Source organism: Mustela nigripes, chromosome 14, assembly GCF_022355385.1.
Source record: "Mustela nigripes isolate SB6536 chromosome 14, MUSNIG.SB6536, whole genome shotgun sequence".
Classification (NCBI taxonomy): Eukaryota; Metazoa; Chordata; class Mammalia; order Carnivora; family Mustelidae; genus Mustela; species Mustela nigripes.
Genome location: NC_081570.1, coordinates 54,799,006 through 54,826,328, shown reverse-complemented (window position 1 = coordinate 54,826,328; position 27,323 = coordinate 54,799,006). Strand labels below are relative to the sequence as shown.

The 27,323-nt window shown below is 34.8% G+C and overlaps 1 protein-coding gene and 1 pseudogene across 13 annotated transcripts in view; one reads left to right on the top strand and one right to left on the bottom strand.

Moving 5' to 3' along the window:
• Positions 1 to 27,323, bottom strand: part of MIER1 (MIER1 transcriptional regulator) — a 59,280-nt gene that overhangs the window by 13,262 nt on the left and 18,695 nt on the right. For all 13 annotated transcript variants that reach the window (XM_059375054.1, XM_059375067.1, XM_059375056.1 and 10 more), the window contains 8 exons: positions 24,430 to 24,575; positions 16,977 to 17,138; positions 16,060 to 16,192; positions 13,506 to 13,570; positions 9,213 to 9,285; positions 2,782 to 2,933; positions 1,758 to 1,839; positions 531 to 625 (listed from right to left, as the gene is read on the bottom strand). In XM_059375054.1, the coding sequence (XP_059231037.1) occupies positions 531 to 625; positions 1,758 to 1,839; positions 2,782 to 2,933; positions 9,213 to 9,285; positions 13,506 to 13,570; positions 16,060 to 16,192; positions 16,977 to 17,138; positions 24,430 to 24,575 (908 nt within the window). The remainder of the gene's footprint in view (positions 1 to 530; positions 626 to 1,757; positions 1,840 to 2,781; positions 2,934 to 9,212; positions 9,286 to 13,505; positions 13,571 to 16,059; positions 16,193 to 16,976; positions 17,139 to 24,429; positions 24,576 to 27,323) is intronic.
• On the top strand, positions 20,003 to 20,785 carry LOC132001538 (large ribosomal subunit protein eL8-like; annotated as a pseudogene).

The following is a 27,323-nucleotide window of genomic DNA, read 5'->3' as shown; positions in this document are numbered from 1 at the left end:
TAAAAACATTTTGAAGTTTCAAGATTAAACACCAGCTCTTTAAAAAATCTGTCACAAGTTTGTGGAAAAAAAATTGAAGTAATTACACTGTATACACAGATTCCACCCAGAAGTTGATTAACATAACAGGGCAATTCTTTTTCTTCTTTTTAAGATTTTTAAAAATTTTTATTTATTTGACAGAGAGAGAGACAGCAAGAGGGAACACAAGCAGAGGGAGTGGGAGAGGAAGGAGACTCCCTGCTGAGCAGGAGCCCAATGCGAGGCTCAATCCTGGGACCCTGGGATCATAACCTGAACTGAAGGCAGACACTTAATGACTGAGCCACCAAGGCGCCCATTTATCAGTGCAATTCTTAAAGGCTAATATCATGCACTGAAAAGTCACTTGCTAAACAGATCCCAGAAAATATAAGCACGTTTATAATTCCCTAAAAATATGTTAAGACATTTGAAGGTAATAAAAATATAAGATGATCTGCATTAACTAAATAACTTTTTATAAAAGAGAGAACATTATCATTACTTACTTTATTGGCCTGAATCAAATGAAAATCCTTTCCGTAGGCCTTTAGCCCTTGTTCAAAATTTCTACACTCTTCTTCTGTCCAAACAGATAATTCCTCTGACAAAATGAGGGAGAAAACTGTTATAAGCAATTTTCCCCTAAATAGTGCATATACACAGTTATAAATAAAAATATAAGTTTCTAATAACAATAAGGTAAGTATTTCACTCCTGAGCTCTATTACTGATGGCTGCAAAAGATGAAGTAACAAAAATCCTGTGTTTAATAAAATTTTGGATGATTTGGTCCCTAATTCTTCAACCTAAACTTGGACCACCTTTCTCCTTTATGATCTAACTATATAAGCCACCTTTCAATTCCTTAAATTCGCTATGTTCTTTCTCACTTTCGATTTTTGTGATGTTGTTCCTTTAGTCTAGAATCATTTTCTGCCTCACCACCCCCTTTTTCACCTAGCTAATTTGTTTATATCCGAGCAAAAATATCACTTTGTTCTAGAAACTTTCCCTAATGGCCTCTTTCCCCAAATCAGGTTAAGTCCTACTGCAATAAATTTTAATTATACCCTCTAATTTTCCTTACAAGAACTCATAACTATTTTTCAGCTCCCCCTACCTAGGCTTAGTCTAAGCATCATGAAGGCAGGGCTTTGTTCACAATTATGTCCTCAGAACTTAGCAGGTCCTCCAATTTTTGCTGAATGAATAAGTATCTTGTTTGCTATGTAATGTCATATAGTGTTCTTAGTGAAGCAGGGTGGGAGTCAATTTAGAGTACAAAAACAAAAAGTTGGATTTTAGTTATGGCTTTGTTGTTTATAAATTATGTTTGCCTTAGCAAAGGTACTTCAGTTCAGAGACCTCAGTCTCATCATTTTGAAAGCAAAGTTACAACTGTCACATTCCAGAGTTCATAGGGCTATTATTAACAAAATCAAATAAGAAAATATTTAATAAAAATCCCCTGAAATTGAAAAGCATCATGTATTTTTATTTTAATTGCCATATTTTCCCAAAAAGAACGAACAGTCTTAATCCCATTTCCCATAATGCTTGTTATATACAAGTTATTTAACAAGTTACAAGTTATTTATTATTCAGCAAATATTTACTGATTTCAGAAAGATCAGTATTATTAAACTTAGCATATACCTACACAGACTAAAGATCTTAAGTTTATTAAATTTCTGCTAAATCATGAAAACAAAAATGTATCTACACTTACTTACCTCTAGCTGCTTTTACATTAAATCTTAATCTTCTCAATGCTTCCTCTGTGTCAAAATTGCACTTAACCAATTCATATAATGCCTAGAAAAATAAAAGCCTTCACTATGTGACCCAGACTATGAAAAGTTCAAGGCTACAATTTCTTAAAAAAGTAAAAGCTCTTCCTGAATCCAGTATTTCTTTTCATCATTTCTGGAAGAAAAATAATTCTAGGTATGCAACTGAGCACTAAAGAAAAACAAATTCAATCTTGATAATTGACGCTTCTAATTATTTAGAAAGCAGGATAAGCAAATACTCTAACTTGGCAGCTACAGTACCTCAGAAATTTAAAAATGAAAACTGTTCTATAAAAATCACAAAACCTGTCTTTTTGGCTTTTTTGCAGTTCCTATTCTAATTCTAAAAAAAAAGATAATGCTGTTATTGGGTTCATGGTAGGCACTGGTCTACTATATCCCTTATAACTTCATTCCAAATATGTACTCCCAACACTGATGATATTTATACATTCTTAGGGATATCCAAAGGAACTTCAAAAATCCTAATAAAACGTTTATGCAGGCAAAATGAGATACCAGATTTTTGTTTATTTTAGCTGAAATCATACTCATGAAGCGAGTATGTACACTAGCTATTTCAGATTCCCTGTAGATGACAGTATAGGAATTTTGGTGTCCAGAACAGTAACAATGAATGTGACAGCACTTACATCTATAAATGTAAATCTATAAAACATATTAAAATATATGTGGTTAATTTATTTTGGGAAAACCTTTTGGTATTTTTTTAAATTGAACTTTAGTTAAAAAAATAAAAAAAAAAAAAGAGGCTGAATTATATTAGCTCCAGGTATTACCATATGGTGACTGGACAACTGTACACAGTATGCTATGCTCACCAGAGGGGTCACCATACAAGGTGACCTTATCACAATACCACTGAATATATTCCCTATGCTATACCTTTCCTCCCCATGACTTATTCATTCCATAATCAAACAGTTACTTCTTACTCATGTACCTGTTCATTGTCTTTTATGTGAGATCCTTCAGGAATTGCTTCTACACCTTTCTCATCACCTGTTCTTCTAGATGCATCCTTAAGAAATACAATCACTTTATCTTCTGGTAAGTACTCAGGGTCCCACAGGAGCTGATCATCATTTTCATATACTAAATTAGTAAAACATAATGTTAAAAAAATGCCAAAAATTGTTCAAGTTTGTGTTAAAACACTATCACTGACCAAATAACTAACACTTAAGAGCCAAAATATTGATTACTGAGAGGTAAAACATGGTCCTAGTATTTGCCTAACTTTGTTCTTGGGCCATATTTATAGCCTAAATGATTTAAGCAATCTAAACAGAGAGATGCCATTTGATAGCTCTTCACCGGAAAGCTAAGAGGACAGCTTGAGTTTACCAAGTCTAGGTCTCTTAGTTTGAAAAGCACCACCACCACTTACTATCTGTATGACCTTGGGCAAGTTACTTGCTGCTCTCTGCCTCATCTGCAAAAACAACACTATCACACAGGGTTGTAAAGATTTAAAGCACTTTAAAACAATTCTGGCACATATTAAGGTTCAATGGGTGTTAGCTATGATTACTATTTTTTGAAATAGGAGGTCTAAAGGAATGTGCACCAAAAGTCAACATGGTTTATCTCTTGATGGTAAGATTTGGGATCATTTTTCTTACTTTTATATATTTTTTCTATGAAGCTTAAAATGTATTATAATGAACATAATTCATTTTCATAAAACGAGTCTTTCCTTTTAAAAAAAAGCATTTAGCTTTTATCAGAATTTCCATTAGAATAAGATTAAAGCCTAAATGCTATCACAATTTTAAAAGTGAAAGGAAAGAAGGAAGACCTAAGATGAGAGCAATTCAAAAAGACAGGAAGATGGAAATACAGAGTTAAGGAATAGTCACACGATAGAAAGAAATACCAGAAAAGTGGCACCATCGCAGCTAGGGGAAGAAAAGGTTTCCAGAAGTTAAATGCTGTTAAATGGCCAGTATGAAAAATGAAACAGGTATGCTGGATTTACTAACAAAGGAGGTAAATGTTTCAAGAGCTGTTTTTGTAAAAAGATGGAAGCCCAGGCCACACTGGAGATGACCGAACAGTAAATGGAAGGGGAAGAAGGAAAGCAAGCAGAGAACTCTTGAAAAGTTCAGTTGTAAGGAAAGAGATGGGGTAGCAGCCAGAGAGGAAGTATAGAGTTGAAGAAACTTTCTGGTTTTGTTGGTTTTTAAACATAGGAGACAATAATTTGAATGCCAACAAGAAGGAGCCAGCTAAAGAAAAACTGAATTTAAGAGACAGAGGATAACTGAAAGTGTCAAAGTTCCTTGTGTTATAAAAAAGGAATTAACAGCCATTAAGCATGTTCTATGTACCAGGCACTATGTTAGGTTTTTTCATATAAAATTACCTTGTTTCAGACTCCACCCCAACTATATACCCACACTTTAAAATATCCTTCTACCTTTCTGTTCCCTGAAACAGATACTCTTCCTTAAAACACAAGGACAATCTCAAGAAAATTTTCCTTAGTAAACCTCATTCCTTTTCTAACCTGCTGGTACAATCCTAGTCAAACTCTAAATTGTAAAAATACAATTATTTTAAATTAATTAATACTATTGATTTTTGTTCTCTGCTTAGCCTCTGTTCACTGAAGCAGGTAGACTATACCTTTTATGTTCTTGAGACTGATGGGTGAAAGTCTTACAAGGAAAACCTAAGAAACACGGAAGGTGGGTCCCTAAGTCCTCAGTGTTCTCCCACGTAAATATCCCTATATTGGGCTTATAAAACAAGCCTAAGTGACCTGGAAGATATTTCTGGAATCATTCTCTAAGTTTCAGATTGCCACAGGATACAGATACCCTAGTTAAGCTGAATACACAAACATCAGCAGATGGCACCAAATGATAAGCCAGACCTTGACACTGAGAATACACCTAATTTTATACAATTACAACACACTGAAAAGTAATCACGGATGAGAACAATTAGCATTTCCATAGAGAATAAACCACTGCCTTTACTGCTTTCAGAAAGAGACCAAATTATTTTCCACTTAAGTTTCACTCTAACAAAATAGGACTTTTGACTGTGCTCTAAATAAAACAGGCAACACAAGTGATATTTTATTAAGTGTCTATTGTAGAACTAAATGCCAAGAAATCAGAATATCAGAAAAATACCACTATGGTAAAACACACTAAAATACAAAGGAGAAATAACATCTATAAATATATGAAGAGAAAAACTCCATAAAAGCAACAAAAAGATACAAATACCCTTTATCATAATTACATAAAATGATATGAACATGCTGGATTTCAAAAGATCACAATCACTGAAATGTAATAGCATCCTCTGAAACTATTGCTTTCTGAATGAATTACAAAGCATAAACACTGAATCTTTAAAAAGGAAAAACAAATATATGATGGCAGATATAATTCACATGTGATTGCAAGTAAGTGGGAGTTTAGGAAACAAGAGCACACAAGTTTATTTAGGGAAGTGCTTATTATGGCACTTTTAAGTAAGAAGCTTAACAAACAAACAAAATGGGTTGTCAAAATAATTCAACAAAGTTCACTGGTTGCGTGTGGTGGTGGTGGTGGTGGGGAACTAATGTAGAAAGCTGAGAAACCACCACAAAAAAACCACAAACTTCTGCAGTCTGGGAAATTAATTCCCAATGAATAAGTTTATATTAACTTCCAGTTTTAGTAAAAAAAAAAAAAAAGTGTTATTTTATTTTTAATGCCTAAGTAAAAACTCAACCTAATCAATATGAGGATGAAAATGCCAATCTATAATCAGCTATGGTATAATAATGAGGTTTACAATAAAAATGATCTTAAAAGGTCACATTATGATTATTGACCTATATTTTAAGTTGTCCAGCTGAGGTTTTCCTATGTATAAGCTAAATGAACTGCCTTTTTAACATTATCAGCATCAACTAAGAAAAACACGTGTTTCAGTAACTTAAGAATTTGTCAAATGTTCATTAGAAGTGACGATTTACATGGTCCTTTGCTATTCACTGCTTCCTAATTCCCAGCCATCATTTCCTTACTCTAAAACTCCATCAAGAAAGCATGAGAATTCAGCCAGAAAATACCTTAGCTCCTTTATCCTCTTGACCTTTATCCCTCTAGGTAGTCCAATTAATTCTCAATCAATCTAGTCCAGAGTTCTCAACCTCAGCAGTACTGACACTTTGGGCAGATAGTTCTTAGTTGGGGCGTGGGCGTAGCAGCCCTCTCTGGGTTCTAAGATGTTTATCAGCATTCAATTCAGTCTCATCACAAAAGCTGCAGTGTTCAGTTCAGTACACGGAACAAAACACACACAGAACTGCAAAATCGTGCTTTTCATCTACTCAACACTTCTTTGGGAATTAAATCCTTTCCATCTGGTCTGAGTGGGGCAGACATCACACCCTGGATCCCCAAGAACAGATAAATGAGCCAAGGCAAGCCAGAATACTCACTCTTCTCTCTGGTCACAGTAATTACTTGGCTCAGTATGACTCAAACTAAGTCAACAGAGGTTCTCTCTAGGACTTTTGCGGGAACAAAGGTGGATGCGGAAGTTCTCATTTTGTGGGTTCTCTAGCTACAAGGACAGTGTAAAGTGTAAGCCAGGAGCTCCCAGGAGCCATCTTAGCTTGTCTGGCAATAAATGAAAGAGAACAAGGGGAGGGACAGCTGATATAATAACCCTGAAATCCAGTTATATTTGAAGCCACACAGTTAAGCAATAGGTATTCTTTTTTTGCTGAAGATTCTTTTTTTTGCTGAAGCTAACTGAATTGCACTTTTGCCACTTGTAAGTAAAACAGCATAAACCAGTGCTTTCTGAAAATCTGAATAATAATAATTATACTTAAATAATGGGTAAGATTAATTATCCACTGAACATTAAGGTCACTCACTGAGCACTTACTATGTGCCAGACATGATGCTGTTAAAGTGACACATAAAAACATCACATGTAAATCCTCATAACAGGCTCTGTAAATAAATGCTCTTTTATAGCTGCTTTATAGATGAGGAGAAAAAGCAGCTAAGTAAACATGTTCAAGGCCCAATGCCTATGTACTTATCAAAGTTTAATGCCTCCATATCAGTTCTGTTAACATTATTCTGCACCTACCTAGTAACTCAGCCACCAAATGTTTACTATCTATGTAACAGAATCATACTAGGTATTAAGGATATAAAAATGAATAAAGAAATGGTTATAATACACTGCGCTGAGTTTAAGCACTAACTTACATAAATTTAGGAAATTGTGTAGTTGAGACTGTGTAATAAAGGTTCAAAGGAAAAGGACTCAAACACAATTGTAACAAATCTTATTTATAGCATTGTTTGAAACAGAAGTGATAACTGATGAGGAATATATAAGCTGCATGCAGTCTAGTAAAAAAAAAGAAATCAGGAATCAGAGGGAAAAAAAAATCTATCAATGTCTTTCCAGGATACTCAGTAATAGGGCTTCCTTGTATCAGTGAAAAAATTCCAGTCCGTTTGTGTCAAGTAATTCCTACAGTGAAGGTATAAAGTATATTAGTTTTATGGCATTTTTATCAAAATCACTCAAATCAAATACTCTCCTTTTTGAATGTATGTTCACCAAACCAATGAAACAAATTCTATCCTCTAAGGGAAAGAATGCACTAATCATTAATATCCCTTTAACAGTTGTTTTCCAATGGTGTAGTTTACCTAAGTTTCACATGCGTTTGGTTTGTTTGCACAGGGTATCCTAAGTGGTGACAAACTCTGAGTATCATGACAAAAGTTTGAACTCCTAGAAATACAAAACTGAGGAAAGTCCGTCTACCACAGTGACCCCTGCCACGTAGTATCACCTGCTAAACCTAGTCTGATCCTCACACAATCTAAAATGTTTAAGTTCATATGGTAAGAAGCTTCACAAATCATACCTTTCCTGAAAAAAAAAAATGTATACCACTGCTTTCTAAAATTATAATAAAACTGAAAGCATTAAACCAAAATTTAAAACACTGAAAATTAGAGATCTGGATCATTTACTGTGACATCTGACAATACAAACATGTTAAAATAAAACAAAACATATTGAGATAAGTAAAACTACCTTTAGCTCTAACACTAACCTGCCACATATAAAACCAAGATACTTTCCTACCCACCTACAAAATACAAAATTTTCTAAGATAGACACTGTTATTTTTCATAGTCAAAACTTTAAAAAAATTTCATAAATTAGAACTAATGGCTAACTTTCAGTTCTTTAGTTGGAGAAAGAACTCCATGGTGAACATGTACTAATCATTATATAGCATATAAGGAAAGCATAGTATTTAAAATTCAATGACAAAAATAAATACAAATGCCAATGGTTCACTTACTTTTGCACACAATTACAATATACTGATAAAACATATGCAGAAAATTTCACTATGTAACAAAATCACTCCATATCGGTATCTTTAATGTTCCTGTATGTTGCAGGAATTAACTTGAAAGCACAAGTTATTACTGGTGTGTTAAAACATTTTTTTATCACTAGAATTTACCGGCCTGTGCTGTTCCTTTACTGCCTCTATTTACTACTTCCCTGAAGTAGTACTTCAGAAGTACTTAAGTACTTAAGAAGTACTTAATACATAAAGGAAGTTTTGGGAGAGAATATTAAAAAGGAAACAAAAGAATTCTACAACTTTGAAAGGCTCTGCCTATGTAAACTGAAATGTGAAGAAAACAACTGAAATAAAAGAAATGAAGAAAAGACTTCTAGCACTGAATGATCTCATACTACACTGAACTTCTTAAACACGCCCACACAACATTCTTTCTGGAACTCACCCTAAGCAAATAATTGAAACGGACCTTAAATATTTTATGCTGCTGGAAGTTGAAGTATTTATGACTTACCTTACAATTTTTAGATAAAATGATGGAAAAATTATGTACAAGTATAGAACTTGTTTCCCAAATTATTTTACAAATAAACAAATAACAAAGTACTCAATTTTAGTAAAAGTTTCAATAAAGTGAGCTTTTTATATCATTGTTTACTTGAGTTTTTTTTAAAACCTAACAACTTCCCTTGACATAAAATAACTTAAATTTAAATTATACAGGTTATAAAAGGCTATTATTTAAAATATGAAAAAAAAAGAAATAAAAAGCTGAGATGTTTTAAGTCACTCAGTATTAAAAAGGCATTCATTTTTTCTTGTTAGATTTCTATGGAAAAACTGGAAAAAACAGTAAACATTTCTTCTTATAGAAATAATGAAGAGTCCTCTTTCATAAATCAATAGGGTAACAAATTGTCATGATCTTACTCCATTATAAAGTAACAGTTCATCACTTCAAAAGCATGAATATAAGCTGTATAACTTTATTAATAACCCACCTTTTTCATTTTCTTTGTATCTACAAATGCCAACTGGAATCTCTGCTTGAAACATGGAGCCCACCATAATCTCCTATTTAAAAATAACATGACACATTAGTTAAGATCTAGTAACACAGATTTTATATCCATTTTCTAGCTTTACCATCTTCCTGGGTTTGTTCATGGTTTCTCTGTCATAAAAGACACAACCAGTTAACTACCTCAGAGGAGTATTATGAGGATGAATGAGTTAATAATAGGTAAGAGCTTGGATATGATTGGATGAAAACATTAGTAATAATGGGGTATAATGCAATATACACAATGAATACAAACTTTACTTCAAAATACGGAGAAAAAGAAGTAAAAATGAATTCTTATAATTCAATTAAGATAACTGCAAACACCCTGAAAAACAGAAAATCCAATTCAGGTCCTTTAAGATACTTACAATCTCAACTATGGACCATGAGTCAGCATCATCGGGTCACCTGGGAAACGGTTAGAAATATAAATGCTCAGGTTCTACCTGAGACCTGAACCAGAAACTCCAGGGATGGGACTCAGCAAATAGTGTTTCAACAAGCTGTCGGGTGATTCCAACACACACTTCAGTCTGAGAACCACGGATTTAAGGTAAAGAAAGTAACAAAAAGGGTTTGTATAAAGCTCAGTAGAGGGGAAATGGATGAAACTCCAAACCAAATGGATAAGCAGGTTAGTGCCTGACTTTCACAAAACAATACAAAATGAGAAAAGTAACGTCCCCAAAACATAATTAAATGTTATTTTAGGAAATGTGGTCATCAAATCCATATAGTCAAATCACAAATCAGAGGAAACTTGCTGTTCAGAATCTGAATCACAAATCAGAGGAAACTAGCTGTTATGAGATCACCACTGATGAGATACCACAAAACAGAGGGACCAAGATTACACAGACCCTCCCTTATCTGGTGGCTAAATGTTAGGAAAAAATTTATTACATTTTCAAAATAAAGATGTAGGCAGGAAAGGTAGAAGTTTAATGTAACAGTTTAACAGTTTAAATAACAGTTGAGGGGTGCCTGGGTGGTGCAGTCAGTTAAGCATCCAACTCTTGGTTTCAGCTCCGGTTGTGATCTTGCGGTTGTGAGATGGAGTCCTGTGTTGGGTTCTGCCCAGAGTCTCCCCCCACCCATGTGCTCTCTCTAAAATTAATTAATTAATTAAAAAAATAAGTAACAGTTTAAGTAATTCTTACCATTTGAAAAGTTCCTTTCTCCTATTTTTGCCAACCTACTGATACTAAGATCTCATTTTATCTGGTATAACTCCAAAGACATGCTCTGTGTAATTAATTTATTGCTACAACTATATAGGAAAACCAGTCCATTTTCTAAAAAAAGTATCACATACAAATTTTCTCTGCTCTTAAAGGAGAACTTTAACTTTTCCAGTATAAAAAAAAGAGCACCCTATCACCATTTCTTGTGCCTATTTTAACTTTACTCACCAATTCCTACCAGAGAATAGACAATTATGTTAGCAATCCTCTCTGTCTGAGGCACCTGTAAAAATATCGATGCCTGGATCCATTCCAGACCAGTTAAAATTAGAAATCTCTGGTTGAAAGCCCTGGTAATCAGTATTTAAAAGTTCTGTAACTGATTCTAACACGGAGGCAGGTTTGAGAACTTTTGGACTAGTATAAAAAAAAAACACTTCCTTTTTCCTACTGAGTTTAGGACACTTCTTTTTATCTGCTGATTTGTTCTGAAGGGAAGGGAAATAGGACTTAGGAGCATTATCTAACAAGTGTCATATGTATACTTTTCATTAAATCCTCACCAACTTCAACAAAGCTAAAATTTTTATTCTTGTATTATACCTGAGATGACATTTAAAGAAATTGTTCTTCAGGAATGCACTATTAATAAGTTCTGAGGCTATAAACTGGACTCAAATTTGATTTCAAGGCTGTTTCCTCTACCCTAGTTTCTAAAAAAATTCAGTATCTTAGAAGACACAGAAGATGAATCTGAATCTTGACAAATTTCACTACAACCAAATCATACTAAAACAAATAGTCTGGATTTACTGTGGCCTGTTTTATTACATAATTTTCCTGAGGAAGGGAATATTCCTCCATGTTCTTCCTACTCTGAGCTTTTGTTCTTTCATTAGAAATAAAATTTTAAAAAATAAAATTAAATTAAAATTTTCATTAAAAATAGTAATACTCAATATTACAATCAGTACTTACTCAAATATTCTATGGTATACTTTTATACAATTTTATACAATTTATTTGTATAATTATATATTATGGCATACTTGTATACAATTTAAGTTGAAGAGAAAGTTTAAGAGAACACAGCTTAAGAGAAAAGATATATATAAACTTGAATATATGGTAGAAAGTAACAGTTTAAGATGACTTCTAAGGTTTATAGCTCTTCATAATTTCTGCATGGTATAGGAATCAGAAAAAAACTGTGGAGTAAAGAATGCTTGCCCAAATGGGCAAAAATAGTGGGTAACTCTGTGGTTCTTGTTTTTAGTCTTCAACCCCATCATTCATTCATCATTCATTCAAATTAATTAACACATAATGCACTGGGCTAACCTTCCCTTACCATTCTAACCCACACCTTCCTTTATCATTCTAACACACTGAGAGTTATCTTTTTTGTCTACACATATTTTTTTAAATTTAAATTCAATTAATTAACAAATGTATTATTGGTTTCAGAGGTAGAGGTCAGTGATTCATCAGTTGCATTAACATGTTCATTATAACACGTGCCCTCCTTAATGTCCATCACCCAGTTATCCCATCCCCCCACCCCCAACCCTCCAGCAACCCTCAGTTTGTTTCCTATGTTTAAAAATCTTTTGATTTATCTCCCTCTCTGATTTTGTCTTGTTTTATTGTTTCCTCTCTTCCCCTATGCACCTCCATTTTGTTTCTTAAATTCCACATATGAGTGTGACCATATGGTACTTGTCATTCTCTGACTGACTTATTTCACCTAATATGGTAAGATGTCTCTCTCTTCTAAACATCTCTTTGGAAATCCAGAAATGGATCAATTCTGGCAGAAGCCCACAATCCTTGGGTAGCCCAGTCTGAGTTCATTTGAATACTTCACTATACCTAATAGAAACTCTATGATATATTCTTTTATTTTAATTAGCAAGGATGTCAGCTCCTTTTAAGATTTTATTTATCTGTTAGCGAGAGAGAGGTGGAGAGCACAAGCAGGGGGAGCGGCAGGTAGAGGGAGAAGCTGGCTCCCTGCTGAGCAAGAAGCCCAATTTGGAACTTGATCCCAGGACCCTGGGATCGTGACCAGAGCGGAAGACTGACAATTGACTGAGCCACCCAGGCGTCCCCCAAAACCAAAAAACTTTAAACCACCACCACCACCACCAAAAAGCTACAGCAAAGGCTCAAAACTATTAATGAATTAACTAATTAAACAATCATGACATAAAAAGTGCAGAAAGGCCACTTGATTTGATGATTAGAGCTATTCTGCTTCCAAAAAAAAGACTGTTTACGCACTAAAGAGCAAAAACAAAACAAAACAAAACACTCAATGGAGGTTTTAAGAGCAAAATTGAGCGAGCTATCTCAGTAAGAATGACATAATTTTTTCTATAAAAATGATCTGGTCTAATAAATTCTACCTGACATTTGACACATTTTCCTAGTAAGTTCAACTGTTTTGCAACAGCTTAAAATTAATTCTTTTACTTACCTGTATAATTTGTACAGTTATACAATTTTGTAATTAAAAACTTGTCAATATGTAATCTTCAGATTCATTTTAGAAATTACATTATGCATAGTTATCGAGAAGCTCAAATCTGTCTCTTCACCCAATATGTTTTGAGTTGTAAATACGGATATTAATATGGGATGGAAAAACTTACAATCTAAATTATTAAACAAAATCTACTTAACAGAATCAAAGCCTCAACTGCTTTCCCAAATATATAAAAAAAAATTTACTTGTGATACTTTTTAGAGTGCAATGAAAATCTAAATCAGCACTAGTTCAAAGTTTCACTTTCTGTTGGTGGTTTGAGACTGACTTGCTCAAAAAAGTCAAATTCTTTCTAAACCATTATATTATTTTATTTAAAAATAAGTACTTTTCTTACCTCAATGTATTAAGGGGAAAATCTGAATATCTACCAAACATTTAAATGTCACAAAAGGGCTTACCTCAACTTTATCAATATATAGCTAGGAAAATATTAATCATACTGGCTTTTTAATATTAATTTACCTAAACTTTGGGAAACTATGGCTCTAACTACCTTTTTCCAGTCTTCTGATGGAATATAATCTTCATCTTCTTCAGATTCTTCTTCTACTTCGCTATCTACAACAATAAATAAGACAATATACAAAATGTTTATCCTGTCCACATCTGTATATCTGTATATTATTTTTACATCTACCATTAAACATTTAAGAAGCCCTAAAAGTATTTGCACAATAGGACCAAGATATTTCTGATCAAAAAATACTCTCTCAGTTTAAAACAACGCAAAACAAAAAACCCATAAACTTTCTGCGACAATTCTAATCTTAGAAAACTATATTCTCAGTAAATGATTACTTCCAAAAATTTAAGAAAAAAATTGAATTAGCAGATCAAAATAATCTGTTCCCAAACCTAATTCTTTCTTCCCTAATAAAAGGAGGATTTGGACAAAACAAAAATTGGTTTCCAATCAGTGCTCCTTGAGACACTGAGAACTCTGTAGCAACACTTTGGAGAGAATGTGAAGGGAAGGCTACGTATGAAAACTTCCATCCTCCCCAACCCAACCTCTGATTTATTCAGAGCAGGCAAAGAGCCACTTGTTTATACTCTAGAGTAAAAATGTTTTTACGTAAAGGGGTAGGAAATCTGAAAACAATTAAACTGTCAGCATCTTCTCAAGTATAAAATGGTATACAAAGTTCAAAATGGTAACACTACATATAAAAATTAAATCTTTCTATGGAAAAGCTAAGACAGCTTCCATGCATACATCCCAACTAAAATACCGGATCAGAAGTATGAAATAAATACCATTTTAAGATTCAGTCACTTAAAGAGGCGCCTGGGTGGCTCAGTCGGTTAAAACCTAAGACCTTTGGCTCAGGTCATGATCTCAGGGTCCTGGGATAGAGCACGGTATCAGGCTTCCCCGTGCTCACCAGGGTGTCTGCTTCTCCCTTTCCTGCCCCACCCTACTCATGCTTTCTCTAATAATAAAATCTTTAAAAAAAAAAAAAAAGATGCAGTCACTTAGCATCCCACTTTTAAACAAACTTTGGTAATTTACCTAAGAAGAAAAAGGAAAAATACCAGGCTTTCTCAAAACTTAGTATTAACATAGTAATTTCAGTAACCAATCTCTCCTTACACTGATAGATTTTTCAACTGGACCATATCTTTGACCAAAACTCACAATGAAGTACCATTAGCAGTACTACATTCACTTTTAAAGTAAATATGTATCAGAAATCATTCACATAAAACAATAGCCATGTTCATCAGTTACAACACTGCTCCACTTCATGAGAGGTGATTGTTCTTCAAGTGTTTTTTTCTTTTAAACCACAGAAATTCAGACCTCAAGTTTAAACCAGTAACACTAATGGTTGCCTTTTTCTTATCAAAGAGCAGTCATCCAGAATAATGATTCCTGCTTAGAATGAAACAACATGGAGCAGATAAAGCATGCAAATATTCAAGATACATACATTAAATGTTGTTTCAACTACTGCACATCTCTGACTAGATCACAACTGTAGTAAATTTAGCAGCATTCTTTCTGTGTATGACATACTCTCACCTCAAGAGGAAAGCAGTTCTTGAGAACTGGGAGCCACTGATTAGAGAAAGCAATGCTTATGAAATAGCTAAAAAAGGCTAAGAGGCAAAGAAAGTAGAAAATGAAAACTAAGGAAATGACTAGGAAAAATAATGACAATTATGAGACAAATTAAATCTAAGGAAGTGTTGGGGGTTAAAAAAAAAAAAAAAACAACACATTTTTTCCCACAGGAGCCTGCCAGTGGGGAACAAATTGATGGACGGTTTAGTGGACATGGATTTTATTTAAGTAATCTCCACCCAACATGGGGCTTGAACTCACAACCCTGAGTTCAAGAGTCATGCTCTTTACCGACAGCCAACCAGGTGGCCCTGGAATGTCATCCTTAAGAGACATACGCATAGGCTTAGATATCATCAGACAGCTTTAAAAAACTCAGATCAATTTTATGGAGCCAATAAAACCCTTTGGAAATGCTTACAGAGCTCCCCACAGCCTTACCAGACCCTGCTAACAAACACTAGCTGCATCTGCAGAAGTCTGGACTCAAGGACAACTGATACGGTTGCAGCCTATGTACAAGCAAGGCCCTAGATTCCTTACCTGAGAGAATGAGCCTAAGACCCTATCCAGGTTATACCAGCTCTCAAAGCATACCTATAGCCTCTTCTTGTCTTAAGATAACCTCCTGATATTGGGGACTCAATTTTGCCTCATTCTGATGTCAAATCTCCACCCCAAAGTAAACATGGGAATATATGGTTAAGAAAAAAAGAAAGAAAGAAATAGAAAAGACTAAGAAGAAAAAAAGAACATATTCAAAATCAAGTAGTAAAGTGACACAACAATCTCTGCAATCTACTCAGGGACAATGGGGCTCTAGCACTGCTAAGTGAATAAACTAGAACAAAACCCATTTACTGTTTAGCCAGATTTCAGAGTAAATGAATTCAAACAGGTGAGTGAAAAACAACTGGCATTTTACATCATACATTAAATAGTAAAAATTATCCAAACAACTGCAACCAATGATTCTTACTTGTATCGAAATATTTACATCGACGTGGGCGGATTATTTCTTGGGCATCTTGAGAAGCAACAGATTGTGATGGATCATCATTGGAAGACTGAGTTTCATCCTCTTGACCTGATGAGTCCTTTATATTCTCTTCCTGTGAATAATAAATTAAATTTAAGATGTAAGGAAGGGCGCCTGGGTGGCTCAGTGGGTTAAGCTGCTGCCTTCGGCTCAGGTCATGATCTCAGAGTCCTGGGATCAAGTCCCACATCGGGCTCTCTGCTCAGTGGAGAGCCTGCTTCCCTCTCTCTCTCTCTGCCTGCCTCTCCATCTACTTGTGATTTCTCTCTGTCAAATAAATAAATAAAATCTTTAAAAAAAAAAAAAATAAGATGTAAGGAAAATTACTGCAGATGAAAGATTATAGAGTATTCCAAATACAACTAGAAGACTAAAAAAAAACACTAAATGCAGGATAGTATTCTGGATTGGAACCTGGAACAGAAAAAAGGACATGAGTAGAAAAACTGGCGAAATCTGAATTGTCTATAGTTTAATTAATAGTATAGCACCAGTATCAATTTGTATTTTTGATAAATACACCATGATTATATGAGATGTAAACTGGGAAAGTTGGCTGAAGAGTACATAGGAACTCTATGTTATTTTTGAACCTCTCAAGAAATCTAAATTATTTCAAAACAAAGTAAGAAAATTGAATATAGAACTACCAATTAGCCTTTTAAAACAACAGTGGTTTTTTTTTTTTTTTTTACATTGGTACAAATTTGTTTAGAAGAAGCACTGAAAAGAAATCTGGAATGACACAGATGAAACTATTGCTTTTCAGGGTAGATTATAGGGGACTTCCAACATTAATAAATTACTACTTAAACAAGAATAAAGACTACGATCTTAATAAATGCATATAACCTTACCTTATTTTCCCCACTACAGCCACTATTATCATCATTATCAGCATCTTCATCATCTTCACCTTCTTCTTCCTCTTCTTCTTCCTCCTCATCTTCTTCAGGTAGTCGAATAGTACTATCATAACCATAAAGACTGAGAAGTTCATGAATTGGCATGTCTCCTTCCTAAAAAAACCAAATAAAAAGTTAATTTCTGAATAAGTGAATATTTCATATTCCTGTAATTCACAACTTCATTCCATAGAGAATACTCTTAGAACTGTATCAAGAATTTTCAAATCATAAAAGGTGAATGAAACAATTCTGAAACCCAGGAAAATCCTAGTCTTCCAAGAATTTCTAGAAGAGACTAAACCAATTCTCACTGCTAACAACAAAACCTTTAAGCATAATAAGGAAGTGACATTGTTTTAGAACTGTTCTGTGGAATCAATTCAGTGAATGTACACTGGCAGTTAACACTACGTATAGATGCTCACACTTTAAGAGCACCATACATAATTCGGGAGTGGGAAAAAACAATTAGAAAAGAGACTGGAAACTAAGTTAACAAACTCAGAAAAGGAGGTAAAATTCACAAACAATCCAAACACATTAAAAGAAAACAGTAATGGTACATACGATTAACACTGGAGTCTATTAGCCATACGTTCTTTTCTAGGGTTACCTAAAATTACATATAAAATCCTGTAATGCAATCTTTGCTATGTATTTTACAAAACTATTATATGACCTCCATCTCACAGATGAGGAAACTGAGGCTCTGAGATTAAGCAATCTCTCCCCAGATCATACAAGTTACAAGTAGCAGAGCCAGATTTCAAGTCTTATTCCAAAAGCCCATACTCATCAGTACATCCTACTGCTTCAGCCAGGGATCACCCTAACTCCATAAAAAATATACCCTCCGAGGATGAAATGAAGAAATATCCATATGTAATGAAATGAGTCAAGTTTTCTATAGAAGGTATTCACTCTAATTAGTAGTCAAGTGATGATAAAGTATCAGAGAAATCGGGGGAGCATTCTGACTCTAAAAAGAAAATTTAGTCCAAATCATCTGAATGTGCTACATACATTTATGTATGCCCTCTTTCCACAACCCTCTACGCCACCTCTCTCTGAGAAAAATTTAACATGCAGTTTAGAACATACAAAAAGGGCAATCACGAGACAAGACATGTTTTGTATTTCTCCAGCAGTCTTGTAGCATTATTCAGAGACAGAAGTAAGTCGCCCATGTGTTAAAAACATTGTTCTAGTACAGACGGATACATGAGATTGGATGATATAACCTGACGACACTAAACACTTAGACCACAGAGTTAACTCCCATCACTCAAAATTCGAGTATAAGAAGCAAATGATACTTAAAATTTGTAAAAGTTTTCTTATAGAAAGAGGCAGGAAGAAAATGCTGTTTAACACTTGTATTTCACATTGTAAATGGATATTCTAGTTATAAATCAGTTTGTGAATCTGTTTCCAAAAGAGAAGTCAATTCTGAGAGCCCTGACTGATGACTTACAGCAGCCACAACCTGAAAGGTGGTAACTGTATCAGGTAAGGTACTACCATTCCAGATCAATGACTAGCTGACATATTTAACTGCTATCTCCTATTGTGTTTCTCAAAGTGCAATAACACAAACAGTGCTTGAGGTGTTCAAGAATCTAGTCCATGCAGATATCCGATCCATGTACCAAGGACCTGGTACAGGAGACAGAAATCTGGAATTAGAAAATCAGGATTTAAAAAACTAAAACAGAACTTTAAGATCACGAAAGTGGGATAAGAGAAAGAAAAAGAAAAGGCTGGCTGCATATACAATGATAACAAAGAGCCGCCATAAAGTGTCTTCTATGTGCCAGGCATTTGTGGCAAGTACTTTGATCCCACTATCTTAATCTCTCTCTTTTTTCAACAAAAGTAGAGTAAGAATATTATGCAATCTCAACAAATCTTTAAAAGTACCAGTGGGAGTATTTAGTACCTTTATTTATAAGTAAGAAAACTAAGCAGAAGGAAACTTCTTGCCCTGACATAGACTTTTTTATGATACCTAGACCTAATCCTAGCTCATATTTCCCATGAATCCACTCTGCACACAGATTAGAAGGTTTAACAATGGTGGTTACTACTATGAACAAAAGCCATGGAAGTCACTGATATGAATAAGAACCAAACCAAAGAAAACCTTCAGCATAAGTTTGCAACTAACACTTACATGGACTTGAAAAATTCACAAGAACTTCATATTTATCTCATCTTTAAAACTTCCTTAATGGGGTGCCTGGATGGCTCAGTTGCTTGGGCATTTGCCTTCAGCTCAGGTCATGATCCCAGAGTCCTGGGGCTCCTCCCTCTTCCCCTTATTCTCCTCTCATGTTCTCCCTCACTCTCTCTCAAATAAATAAAATCTTAAAAAAAAAAAAAAAAAACCCTCCTTAATATAGGTTGCTATTACCTCTAATTTTTACAAGTGAGTTAAATGATGATATTTCAAAAGATCATGCGGAATAGGTATATTATTAATCAAATGTTCTCAGGCTCTCTACCTTTGGTCTGTCATATTCAAGGGCAATAGAATCACCTTGAGGGCTTAGCAAAACAGAGTCCTGGCCCCCACCCCAAAGTTTCTACTATAGTAGGGCAGAGGTGGGGGCTGAGTATCTACATATTTTCTACGAGCCGGGCCATATTGATGCTCTTGGTATGGGACTACCTTGAGAACCATGTATCTCACAGTATAAGTTACCTGCAAATTTCCTTTCCATTGGGAGGTTATAAAGCTTGATTATTATCTTTAATAAAGTTTATCGCTAACACCTGACACCTAGCTCAGTTATGTGTCCAAAGGATAGGTGACATACTAACTGCATGGAAAGAATTTTTTTTTTATATCACTTTTGGGAATATGGAAGGCCTCATATTCATGGTTAGGTCAATATTTTTCCCTCCTAGGTAAGTATTTAAGAAGAATGACTTACTTTAGCTCTCCTCTAGCCATGCAAGATGGCTAAAGAAAGATGACTAAGGGGAAGAAGGTGGCCCCAGCTCCTGCTGTCATGAGGAAGCAGGAAGCCAAGAAGGTAGTCAATCCCATTTGAGAAAAGGCACAAGACTTCTGGTATTAGACAGGATATCCAGCCCAAAAGGGACCCCACCTGTTTTGTGAAATGGCCCACAGCGACATCTAACTGCAGCAGGATAGAGCTATTCTCCATAAGCATCTGAAACTGCCTCCTGGGATTAACCAGTGGACCCAGGTTCTGGACCACCAAACAGCTATTCAACTGTTTAAGCTGGCTCACAAATACTCACCAAACACACAAAAGCAGAGATTGTTGGCCCTGGCTGAGAAGAAAGCTGCTGGCAAAGGGGATGTCCCTATTAAGAGGTTACCTGTGCCTCCAGCAGGAGTTAATATTCTCACCACCTTAGTGTAAAACAGGAAGGCTCAGCTGGTAGTAACTGCACATGCTGTGGATCCCACTGGGCTGGCTATCTTCCTCCCTGCCCTGTGTTGTAAAATGGGGATTCCCTACTGTATTATCAAGGTGAAGGCCAGGCTGAGCCATCGGGTCCACAAGAAGACCTGCACCACTATCGCCTTTGCACAGATTAACTCAGAAGACAAATGAGCTCTGGCTAAGCCACTGAAAGCTATCAGGACCAATTACAGTGATGAATATGATGATATCCGCCCTCACTGGGGAGGCAACATCCTGGGTGCAAAGTTGGTGGTTTATACCACCAAGCTGGAGAAGACAAAGGCTAAAGAACTGGACATCAAACCAACTAAATTTTGAGATTTCTGTACATGAAAGCAATAAAAAGTTCTCTTTCAAAAAAAAAAAAAGAAAAGAAAAGAAAAGAAAAAGAAAGAGACGTTACTCACTTAAAACAATTCATTTCTCAAAGAAAATTTAACAACACTTCTAATATTGGCTAAGCAGAGAACAGAGGAGAGTCAAAGTGGCTGATCACAGTACATATGGAGGAGATCTGACTGAACAGCAAGAAATAGTAACAGAACTGGCAGATAAAGAAAAGTCACCTAAGTCAGAGCAAATGACTACTGCACAAGTATAGAAACAAAAATGAATAGCTGGGTTACTGTGATTAGAGCAGAAGGTATCTGTAGAAACTAAAATGGCTGGACTTGGTATTTTTACCTACTTTCTCTAGTAGGTAAGTATTTTCTAGTAGGAAGTGTTATACTCTACTTTTGATTCCATTTGAGAGTAACTGCTGAGCAGTTACTGGCACTGGAAGGGCTTAAGGAAAATTATACACATTACAAAATGTTCAAGATGGACTTTGGCAGGGAAAGATTTAGAGACAGAGGTAGGATGGAATCCCCTGCTATCATTCATGTGTAGTATAATTAGAACTTAAACTAAATACAGATGCACATTCATAGGACTTCTAAAAAAAGTTCTAAAAAAAATATAAAAACAACAACACTAAAAAACAAAAAACAAAAAACAAAACAACAACAAAAAAAACCCAAAGTTAAAAACAATAAAGCTCTAATAAAGTTCTAATAAACTTCAAAGTTAATTTTAGGTGCACTCTATCACGTGTAAACAAAATCTCCTTGCCCACTCCATCAAGAAAATACTTGCTTAATTTTAAAAACAAAGAATATATAGATCTTTTATGCTTTTGCTTAGGTTATTAACTTTTAACTTAACCTCTGTCACCTAATATCAAGTAAGCATGCAACAAGTTTGTAAGCAACAATCAAGACCCACTGAGGAATACAACAGAGTTTTACATTAGTATGAAAAATATCTTACTTGATAAAGTATAAAGCAAAGATCTTGCAGTAACAACTACAGTAAAAACCAAACTCAATTTTGCCAAGGAATCCTCAGTTTCAAATTCAAGTAGCATTTATTATATCCCTACTATGCACTAACGAAGTACGTAAGATTTAACAAGTATTTTGTAAGGGTAATTCATTGTTGTCTGCCCCACCCCCGTCCCTCCCATCCTTTTTCTTTCAACTTCTATATTTATCTTCTTCCAGGAAATGCTTCCTTCTTTCCAAACACGTATTTTGATTGAAAGCTCACCTTCTAAACTATATAACATCTGATCCAATTGGAATCACTGCATTTCCTGGCCATAGGTTTGGAATGGGCACATGACCCAAGCCTGGTCATAGTTTGTTTCCAAATCTGTACCAGTGGCAGCTAAAGAAACATAAGACTATCTAAAGCAGTACACCTTGGGAGACCTGGAAATTGAAAGCATATAAAGACAGTTGGTCTGAAAAAGGATGCCACCATGTAGATCGGCAGAAACAGAAAATATCTTCTGATGGCACTTGAGTTCTTAAGGCCTAGATATCCTCCTGCCCTTAATAAAATTACATGAGCCTTAAATTCCTCATTTTGCCTAAGTTAGTTCAAGATGGATTTCTATTTGTCCCCAAATATTCTGATGTAACGGGTAATGATTCCCTATAAAACAAATGTTCCTTGTCATTTCCCTCTGAGAAAAGACTAAAAGCTAAATAAAACATGGCTGACAATATACTGGTATATTAGGGACTGTCAGTACACCTGTTCTGGGTAATCTCTCATTAACTTGTATCGTTAAAGTCTGTTCTACATGGTATTAAGTAAGGGGGCTTTCCTCAAGTTAAACTAAAACATCACAATAAAGTAGCAATGTTTTTTTTATTTTATTTTATTTATTTATTTGAGAGAGAGAGGTTAAGCAGGGGGAGAGGCAGAGGCAGAGGGAGAAGCAGATACCCTATTGAATAGAGAACCTGATGTAGGATCGATCCCAGGATGTGGGGATTATGACCAGAGCCGAAGGCAGATTCAACCAACTGAGCCACCCAGTGCCCTAAAGTAGCAGTGTCTTATTACCAATGGTTAAGAGTATAGAAATGAGGGTAACAAAGTGAAAGAGAAAATTATGAGTCAAGTAGAATAGATGTTCACAGTTTGGGTGTTATAAATTTCTTTGAGAATTTTATAAATGATATAACTACTAGGATTTATTGAGTGATTACCATGTAGGACACTGTACTAAATTTTTATATAATAAAACTGAAGCTTTAAGATGTTAAATAATTTGTCCAAAGTCACAAACTTGCAGCTGACTTTTGACCAGGCAGTGTGACTAAATGCTTTACAATACCTTTACATCTATATGCTATATACCGTCTTCCTTGAAACCTGACCTTAGGTTAAGTGTACCTCAACCTGACAGAATATGAAATAAAATGTACTGCGTTGACAGACTGTAAGAAATATAAAGGAAGATATGGACATAGTACAAAATGAATAAAAACACAAGAATGTGACTATACTTGCATACGATGCTTTCTTTAAGAAGTAAGTTCACTAAGCACTATAACAAAAACAGGAGCAATCCTGTCTGCATAACCTAAAGGGAGGCTAGCTGGAGGTTAAAAAAATGGACTTTTTAAAAGACATTTTATATGAAGTTAAATCTGTCCTTTAACTTCAAAACAATACAGTAATGTTACCAAATAACTCAGTATTATTTTAAGGTTGGAGAGGTGTCCATCTGCTGGGAGAGAAGTGGGTCCCTCTCCCTCATATCAGATTAGTCATTAAGAAATGACTGCAGGTGACAGCAGATAATAGCTACTGAAGGGCCATTTCGTTGATGGACACAGTACTCTTCTCATATTTTGTACCACAAATGATTTATCAATAAATGCTTATGAAGGAAGAGAGGAAGAAGGAAAGAGACTAATTTTCAGCCAGGATGGTCCAGTGGACTACATCCAGTTTAGACTACAGAAACAGTTCTGAGGTAACCAACCTCCTGGGGTTGGGGTTTCACTATAAGATAACTATAAAGGGATGCCGCTCCGAACTTTATAATCCCCACACTGGCGTTTCTTTTCATTCAATACCATTCTTGTTTGTATACTTCAAAAAATACTCCATCTCTCACATTTTAATCTTTATTTCCTAGTTCTGGTATGTGTCTAGCACTTCAAAGTAAATATTAAGTATAACATTATTATAATGTAATTTTAAAAAATACAGATAAATACATAAAGAGATCACTGATCCTGATCCCTCTTCTCCTAAACACACCACTACAATTGTGCCATTCAAAAACTGTGAATTTTGAGAGTACATTTGAAAAACAGTTAAACCAGCCTCCATATTGGGTGCCACCCAAGCACCCCCTATATAGCCCATTTTTTACTGTGATGTTTTATTAAAGTAACTATTTGAATTCTATTCCAAATAGTTATTTCTTTTTAAAAAATGCCTTACATTTCAAACTTTAAATATCACACCTATGACCACAAAAATTTTCAGTATCAATTATATACAATACCACTTTTCACCTAAAACAAACACAGAGAACCAAAATTTCAAGTATTTCCTCTCTTCCCCCAAAAAACCCATGACTACTACATTCTCTAGCTCTTAGTGTTATTTACCCTTGCAAGATCCTCTATTTCAGAACTGAAGTTTGTTTCTCCTTCCATCATTTCTTCCTCTTCTAATGTTCGTTCATCATCAAAATCATGAACCAGCATGTCAGCTGATGGATCAAATTCATGGTCATCTGATGTTGCTGAACCTCCTGGTAAAGAATATTTTAAAAAGTGTGGTAAACCAAATTAAATGTTATTAATAGTAACTTAATGTGTATGCTATATGAAGCTGGATACAAGTCAAATAAAAGTATCAGGGAAAAGCTATGCCCATTGAGTATTATTTGTTTTCTAAAATTCTTGCCCTTACACACATCACCAACACCCCCAAAAATTCTCGTCTCTAAGGGATTACTTTTTACCCGTTTCACCTCTATATATTCACAGTTAAACTTACAACTAGGATGAAGGATGGGAGGAGAGTATAGCTTTTAAAAAAGTATACACAGCTTTTAAAAAGAGTACTGTCATCTAACCACGAAATATCAGTTGCAAAGAATAAAGGGTCATATCAAAAATAGAAAGATCATTCATGAGGGAAAAATCACAATTCTTAATCATTTGATATTTAAAAAACCCAATGAGCATGAACCCTTATGGCCCATGAGAATACAAAGTCATGTGAAATACAAAGTCATATGAATAAATAGTCTGATGAAAATATAGCTGCACTCAAATATTATTTTATTAGTTCTTCCATGAAAATGTATTTTAACATATAGGTAGCTGTTTTAAACTTATTTTATTTCAGAAAATAATTCTGATACAGAATATAAAAGCAAAATTTATTAAAAACTGCATACAGAACTCTTATAAAAGTCATTAAAAATACTCCAATAGGCACTGATGTGTAAGCTCATCTATTTTTAGCATGTGGCTGGGGAATACTGCTGTACTCAGTAGGGTCAAGCCTGTAATTTTAGACTGCAAGTGTTCGGCACAATCATTCTATAAACTATTCCCACATTTGGCTATTGCCAAACCTGGACTTAAGTTTGCAAAAGCATTTTTTTTTTTTTACTAATAAAGAAGTTATTTAACATTTAAAAAATCAATTAGCAATTTTTAAAATAAAGTTAATAAAGGTTATATCATTAATTAGAATATATAATACCAATATACTCTTCCTTCAGTCCATTAAGAGAACCAGTAAGTAAAACAGAGTCAAAGGTTGATTTTTTGAAAAACAGACTATTAGGGATAAAGGGTGCCCAAGGCTCAGGGGTCTTGTCATCTTCCTCAATTTTCAGTGTAAAAACCATTTTTTGAGAGCTTATTGTGTGCCTAAATACTATGGCTCAAGCCATACTATGGCTCAAGCCAATACTATGGCTCAAGCCATACTCATTATATCTTATTTAATCTTTGCTACATACATTATATACATTAAACATACATACTTATATCTTACTTAATCTTCAAACAATCCTATGAGCAAAAACAAAAACTTGAGGCTCAGACAGTTTAAGCAGCATGTTCAAACCCATAGAGCCAATGGGGTGGCAAGGATGGAATTTAAATCCTGGGTCTGCTAATTCCAATGTCTCTGCTTTTATTATACTTCAAGCTTCCTATAAGCCCCAGCCTCAGAGACAGTAGGTATCTTGCCTCAAAGAATACTTGAAGAGAACTGATTTTTCTTAAGAAGAAGAAGAAGAAGAAAAGAAAAAGAAAAACAAAAAAATTAATTTAAGTAGGCTTTACACCCAGCATGGAGCCCAACATGGAGCTTGAACTCACAACCTGGAGATCAAGATTTGAGCTGAGATCAAGGCCCAGATGCTTAACTAACTGAGCCACCCAGGGGCCTTGAAGAGAACCTATTTTTACTAAGCCAGGCCAGGTGGTGAAACACTCAGAAGTCTTTCTATTCTTTGAAGAGCACAATACTGGTATTAAATATAAAATAACTAAATACATAATTTCTAAATCAGGTACCACCTTATAACACAAATGAGTTAAAAAAAACTATCCAAGTTTTAGAATGACTTAAAAATAAAAATACAGGGGCAATTAGGTGGCTCGGTCATTAAGCATCTGCCTTTGGCCCAGGTCATAAACCCAGGATCCTGGGATCGAGCCCGGCATCAGGCTCCCTGCTCACTTGTGTTCCCTTTCTCACTGTGTCTCCCTCTGTCAAATAAATAAATAAAAATCTATTAAAAAATAAAAATCTATTTCATATCACATATACTATCAGTTTCTTTGGATTAAGAAAAGCCAGGCATAATTTTATTAGGGCATCTTAGTACCAGCTGAGGGACTGGTACTCACTGAAACAAGAGTTTTGTAAGAGAGCAGTTTAAGAACCCCTAATTTAGTTGCAGTTTTGTCCCAAACATTATCCCCTCTTCTTGAGCTTTTAATGAAAAATACTCCCAGAACTTTTTAGTTCACCCAGCAATCTTCCAGGACGCTTAGTCAATAATCATGTATTCCTACAAGTGATGCTGTATTTTTCTTCTCCTTTATATGGAGAAAGATCCTAAAACCACCTCACACCACCACCCTGAATGTACTATTATCCTAATCATAATACAATTCCCTATGAACGCAAATACTGCAAAAATCTAATTATGCTTAATTCCTAACTACTTATGCATTTTCACTAACTAAAAAACAAAACAAAACTCACATGAATACACAGCATCAAGTTATTAGTATTCTATTACTCACCTAAAGTCTCCCATTTTGTTGTCATTTGCAAAGCCTATTATATTTAAAGCTTTACCACCTCACCCTCTCACTACATGAAATAACAAAGGGTAGTAAACCTTTTCCCCTTCTCACTCCAATTCTTTCTCTGCATATACACCGCACTGTTTCCTACTTTCAATTTCACTTCTTTTCTTGCCTTAACCTGACTTCTTGGTTTTATCTGACTTTTTTTACCTTTT